The 6,501-nt window shown below is 40.3% G+C and overlaps 1 protein-coding gene across 1 annotated transcript; it reads left to right on the top strand.

Moving 5' to 3' along the window:
* The first annotated feature begins 1,916 nt into the window (after positions 1-1,916).
* BCL2A1 (BCL2 related protein A1) lies at positions 1,917-3,941 on the top strand. The gene is made up of 2 exons (XM_010208431.2): positions 1,917-2,336; positions 3,837-3,941. The coding sequence occupies exons 1-2, from the start codon at positions 1,917-1,919 to the stop codon at positions 3,939-3,941; spliced, it is 525 nt and encodes a 174-aa protein (XP_010206733.1).
* Positions 3,942-6,501: the final 2,560 nt, after the last annotated feature.

The following is a 6,501-nucleotide window of genomic DNA, read 5'->3' as shown; positions in this document are numbered from 1 at the left end:
ACTTTCAAAATGAGCTTGTTAAGAACATGGGTGTGTATAGAGAAGGGGGGGGGGTTAGCTTTTCACCCCCAGTCCATTTCCAGTCCTAGCATCACATCCTTCCCTGGGGGTAACATCTGACATGAGAGCTTTTCACATTGCCCTGCTAAATCCATCCTGTCTCCCAAAGGTGAACACAGCTTCTTTGCTTCCAAGGGAAAGTGAAGGAAATATTTTCCCAAATCACACGTGATTGATGTCTGTGCTATACTAGTGATAGCTTGAGGTTTCAAAACCCACTGTGCAGGAAAGACTAGAGTGTCATTCTGAGCCAGACTCACCATACAAAGAAAAAACCTGAGAAGGAACTGGAAAGTACCCTGGTCTAAATAGGTTTCTGCAAAACTGTGATGTCAGAGAAACAGGATACACGTTTTGCTAGCTACACCAGAGCTAGACTGAGTTAGCTGAAACCAGGATGCTATCACAGTCTAGACATGTTTTGTTCCAGTGTGAGTTGATGCCCGTGCTATCCTGACGTCTGAGACTCAAGCCCTGTGTTGACCACCAGGCATGCAGCTTTGCTCATCCTCCTTACATCTGAGCATCAGGGAGCACACAGGACTGGAACCAGGCTCACTGTCAGTCCTGGAGCAAAGAAGAGCTGTCGGTGTGTGGGGCTGAGAATGCCTTTCTGTTTCAGAGAAGGAAGAGGCATGAATGAGAGGTAGGTAGGAAGAAAAGGGATGAAGAAAGAGAGGTGGAGAAAGAGAGGGATCTCCAAACATCAAATTGCTTGCTGCTCTGAAGCTTTTGCAATAGGATGAGGTTCTCTGGAGACACATCCTGACCCTTTAGCAAAATCAGGTTGCCTCAGGAGAAGAGGTTTGTAAGGAAAAAGTGGGCTGGACAGCCCTGCCCCATTTCCCAAAAAATACCTGCTTGTCTGAAATTTTTAACTAAGAGCAGCTGTTGTAGCTATCATGATACTTTGTTACCTGTCTTGAAATATGCAGATGGTATCACATATTGCTAGCTTGGCTCCATATTTTCCATCTCATGTTCTGGCATGCTTACTACATTAGCATTGTCTTTTATAATAATAATGTCTTTTACAGCACAAGTCCCCATGGGGGAGAGAAATCTTTGAAGCTACCCATTCAAATCTTCAAAGAAGGACCTTGAAGAGCACTCATTGTGAGAGTGTGGGAAAGTCTGGAAAAAGGGATAATCCTATACAACTGCCTTTCCCCTTTTTCTATCCATACTTGTGCTCCCACTTTTTGCAGTTACATAATGTTCCCTGAGCGCTGAAGCAAGCTGATCCATTCTTCTGTCCTGCTCAAACTTTCTGTCACTTTCTTTAAAAAACTTGTGAAGAAGAAATAACTCATTAACCTGCAATACAGATTGCAGCCTTATCCCCTGGCAATGAGGAGACTGGGATGGGAGAAGATGGTGGTGGAGGCTGCATACTTTCATAGCATACACTGTTTAAGCATGGGTTTTTTTCAAGCCAAATGCCTAACCTTTGCTAGCATACACCATTCTCAGTATTTGTAAGCAAAAACACCAGACCTTTGCTAATGCTGAATATCAAAAATCCCTAGGAAATACTAATATATACTGCTAAAGAATGTGGTAAAACCCAGTAGAACTCAGTTGTGGAGTCATACTATTTAGAGAAATAATAAATCACTCAACAAGACATTGTTTCTTGTCTTGAGCAGACACTTTTTCTTTCATTTCCGCTGTGACATATTCCACAGCCCACACAACCACTAAGTCACTAGGTTCTGTAGAGGAACTTCCGTGGTAAAAGCAAAAAAATTCCATTAAAAACCAGCCGAGACAAAGCTGTGTGCATGTCCTGTGGCTGCTCATTACTGACCTTGATTAAGAGCGCTGCACTGCTCTCTGCATTCATTTCATTCTAAATGGAAACTGCTGAGTTCTATTACGTTTATTACTTAGCTCAAGATTATCTGCAATATGTACTTCAGGAATCACATCTTGGACCAGCCCAAACCAGGGTTGCTCATGTCTTGCGAAACATCGCATCTTCACTGCAAGATCAAACCGAGGAGGCTCTCGGACCACTCCTGGACAAGATTGACATCAGCTCCGTAGCTGTAGCCAAGAGAATTTTCAATGGTGTCATGGAAGAAAAATTTGCTGATGGAAATACTAACTGGGGACGAATTATGACCATATTTACATTTGGAGGTCTTCTCACTAAGAAGCTTCAAGAGCATGGAGTTAAGCTCACTGGAGAGGAGAAGGAGCAGATTTCTTATTTCATCACAGAGTACATAATAAACAACAAAGCCGAATGGATAGATGCAAACGGTGGCTGGGTAAGTTTCTCATTTTCCACCAAAGTCTCAGTTAGGAGATTTTAATTATGGGAAACTCCTGTTACACACATTGTCAAAAACGTTTTATTCAGGGTTGTATTTGGTGGTTTAATATTTGATGTCTGGAATGTCTCCTTGAGACTTACAGTCAAAGCTTTGCTTCTGCTTTAAACAGAATAATGTTAAAAGACAAGTTGCTTTTTAAAAAGGCAGTTTCTGTATCTGTGACAGTCAACACCCTAGAGTTATTCTTTAATCATAGAATCATGGTAATTCAGGTTGAGAGGGACCTCAGGAAATCATCTGGTCCAGCCTCCTGCCCAAAGCAAGTTAAAACTATGCATGCCATGAAATTTCCCATTATTAAATCTAAAATTTAGTGCATCCTAAGGTTAGTACAGCAATTTTGCTACCACAGAAGAGTTGGTCCAAAAACACTGAAGTTTAGGGTAAGGCAAGAATACACAGTGTGATCCTCACAGCTGAACTCAGTACCTTTGCTGTGGATTTCAACAAAGCCATTTTTTAACCCCCCCAAGTCAGTTTTACTTAAATAAATTGACTGGTCAGTGCAATTGGGGTTCAATCTTTCCTGCTTGGCCTGAGAGAACCCTAGAAATTCTGTCTATGGATGGTCAATGCTGGGAAAAGCATTTGTCCATATATGGATTATTTTGCCAAGCTGCTGAAATTCCCTTCTGCTAGCAGAGGGGAGGTCCCTTCTGCTTTGTGATGTTTCACGACACCGATACTTTTCTCTTTTTCAGTTAGGGGAAGCTGAGAATCAATGACACGTGTGTCAGTTATTTCCCTGGTACTTTTTTCATTTACCTATATGTAAATGTTTCTTTCTCTTTCCACCCCTCTTTCATCCCACTTCTCTTGTATTTCCTATTTGCTATTACTTTTTTTTCCCCTCGTTTGTTTTCTTGTGTCTTGTTTTTCCTTTCTTTTTTGTTTTTGCTTGTTTTGATCCTTCTGTCTGGTAGCAGCAAAAAAACCCACAAAGGTGATAGTGAGTCATGGCCCCTTGATGCATTAGATTTATTGTAAAGGCTTCTCTCTCTACCTGAATGAGATAGTCAATTTTATTTAAGAGAAGTATCAGCTCCTGGCAACATTGTGTCATAATACCTGGCTCATCATAGTAGAATAAGGAGGCTTAAAGGACAATGTTTGTAAGTATATTACTACATCAGAAACACAGTACTTGTATCTTCCTTCAAGATGCAGGCTCAGAAGATACAGTTCACGCTCATTTTCTATTTACACAGGGAGGGCACAATCTTGACTTGCAGATAAAACAAGCACTCAGCAAGGTGCAGCTATTTCCAGCTACTGTTTTTAAAGCCCTATTCATCTTCCAGAGGTAGAGCTCTGAAATCTCTCTCTATGCACAATGGTGTAGCACACTGTTAAACTGACACTAGCAGACTGTGGTGGGTTCTTCCTACACATTATTTTCCAGCTATCCATAACTGTGCCTGTTCTTTTCCATAGGAAAATGGCTTCCTAACGAAGTTTGAAAGAAGATCACTACTATCTTTCTCCAAAATTACAGCCATATTCATAGCTGTCTTTACCTTGTTCAGAGAGTACTACTGAAATAGATGGACCTGCCCTTCATGTATAATCTAGATATTGCCACAAGCTTCATTGCTAAGCTTTCCTCCAAGCAATATCAACAAGAAAACAATTTCCTCCCCTGATTTGTTTTTAATTTATTTGTATTTATTTTGACTAAATACAATGTTTAACATATTCTCCTAATTGCCAAATCTGAAGATGAGGCTCCTCCAAAGAGGAAGCTACACAACATCATGCAGCAATTCAAGTCAGCCTTTCCAGGCAGGACAGCCTCGAGAGAAAAATCATTCTCCACCTCCTGACAGTTCTTGTAATCTCTGTTGCACCTCCATGAAAGGACATTGTTTTACTGCAATACAATCCAATGGGTTAAGAAACAAGTTTTAATGTCATTTGTTTTGTAAATGAAATACTACTGTAATGCATTTTATTGCAACTTTTCTACAAGCAAAAGGGACGGTGGGGGGTGGGGTGGGGATGTGTTCTGTGAAGATACAGTAAATGCATATTCCAGTGTAAAAGTCGGTGCAACTGACTACTACTGACACAGACTAAGCAATTTCTTATGGGAAGAACAATTTGTGGAAGCTAGCAACTTAAAAATGTGCACTCATGTACTGTTAATGCAATGGTATGTGTTTCTTTGTTGTATTTTTTACATCGCTCCTTTATTTTAAAGATATGTTTTTAAATAGGCAAGTACAAAATATTTTTAAATGAGAAATGTGTGTAAATACACTAATTTTTTTTTAAATACATCAAAATACATATTTTAAAATGTTGTGATTAGTCTCATTTCCTTCAGAAGAATGGGAATATGGGAAAGGGTCTGCCCGAGTAAAGTAACTTAGAAAAGCTATGACAGTGCCACTGGAGAATCCCAGTGGTATATGGGTTTGAGATGAAGTCCATGGATGTCAAGACTTTTATTTTCTGTAGTACTTCTCAAGTATTATCTGGTAGCTTGTATAAGAAACAGCCTGTGGCAAAATCAATGTACTGGATCAGCTCTGACAACAGCAATTAGTGGTTTGAGATACAATGCAAAACTCAGCAGATTCACAAGGAAGGCTTATCAGACTTCCAGGCTTTTATAGTCTTGAGCAACTATTGTTTTAACTCATGCTGGAAGGGTTTTCTTTAGCTGTAGTGCTTGATAGTTTCACCCAGGCTCCCTTTCCTGTGAGAGGTTGGACTAGATCTTTGGAGGTCTCTTCCAATCTGGGCTGTTCTGTGATTCTATGGTCTAAACATTGTGGGTTTAACTACAGAACACAAACATGTTAACATTTGATAGAACTTGTCTTGCTCTCTCTCTCCCCCTCCCTCTCCTCCCCCAAAAAAACTACTTAGCATAGCAGGACTTCTGAAATTAACTTGTTGCTGTTGAAGAAAAGATGGCAGCATCCTGAGGGCAAGGGGCAGATAAAAGAAAACGCTCACCTCCAGAACACCTCTGTGAAGTTCTTGTCAGAAACTACACTCTAAAATATATTTTGACATACATTTATTTGCAGTCTAAGTCTTCATGATAAGAAAAGTAATTCTTACTCAGTTTCTTTTTGTGCACTACTGTAAGCATGCATTTTAGTGGCTAACACCAGGCTATTAATACCACATTCACTTCCTTTTACACTAACCTAGTAACCTATTTTCTACTGAGGAGTGCAATTTTTTTAATTAAATCTAAAAGGCTAATCTAGCCTTTTCAAAATCTAAGTGATACAACAATTTTAGAATTTGTCTTCATGGTAAGGCCTGGGTTTAAACAAAAGAAACCTGGAAAATTAATGGGCCAGTGGGCCCACTATTGATGGGCCAGATTATCTTTACCAGGACAAAACCTCCATCTGCTTTGCATCTAAGAGCAAGAAAAGCAGTGATGAGATATACCAGCCAGATTCTAAACATAATAAAATGTCTGAAAACAACACGGTTATTAGTCAAGTCTTATAAAATAGTATTGATAGGCTTTGTTAACAGTCATGGAGTTATCCATACAGGACACTGAGTAGTGTCTCAGGTCTCAGGGCATTGCTGTTTAAGAGATTCTTACAGCTGTCAGGAGATACACAGAACACAATGCTGCTTCCAGAGCAAAACATGAGGTCAAATAGCTGCAGAGTGGGACAGCTGATGACTTGATCAATGTGTCCAGTAGCTAAACTGAGATGTCATCAAATGCCACATGGAACAGATTTATGAAAACAATTATTCTCCTGTAGAAACACAGAATACTTGGTGGGCTTAACTACAGAATACAAACAGATGTTACCATTTGATGGAACCCATATTGTGCTCTCTCCTTCTCCCTGCCCTTCTCCAAGGCAGATTATTTACAATGCAAAACAGGACTTCTGAGCTAAACTTTATTGATGTTGAAGAAAAAGTAGCAGTTTCTTTCTGCACTTTAAGTTGGGTTGGATCATTAAATGTGTCAAAAAGAAATCTCCAGTGACTCCCTCAAGATGTCCATGCCGTCTAGCCACCCCTTCCAGCCAGGCACCCAGAGCCTGTGCCACCTCCCTGACGGCCCAGGCCCACAGGCGGATGCTGGAGGGATATGAAACCACTCAGT

This window comes from Colius striatus, chromosome 7 (genome assembly GCF_028858725.1).
Source record: "Colius striatus isolate bColStr4 chromosome 7, bColStr4.1.hap1, whole genome shotgun sequence".
Taxonomy (NCBI): Eukaryota; Metazoa; Chordata; class Aves; order Coliiformes; family Coliidae; genus Colius; species Colius striatus.
This window is presented reverse-complemented; position numbering and strand designations above follow the sequence as displayed.

Excerpts from the sequence above, each read along its gene's own strand:
- BCL2A1 (XM_010208431.2), top strand. The coding sequence starts at position 1,917 with ATGGAAACTGCTGAGTTCTATTACGTTTATTACTTAGCTCAAGATTAT. Across the intron at positions 2,337-3,836 it reads TAGATGCAAACGGTGGCTGG|GAAAATGGCTTCCTAACGAA; the intron begins GTAAGTTTCTCA and ends TCTTTTCCATAG.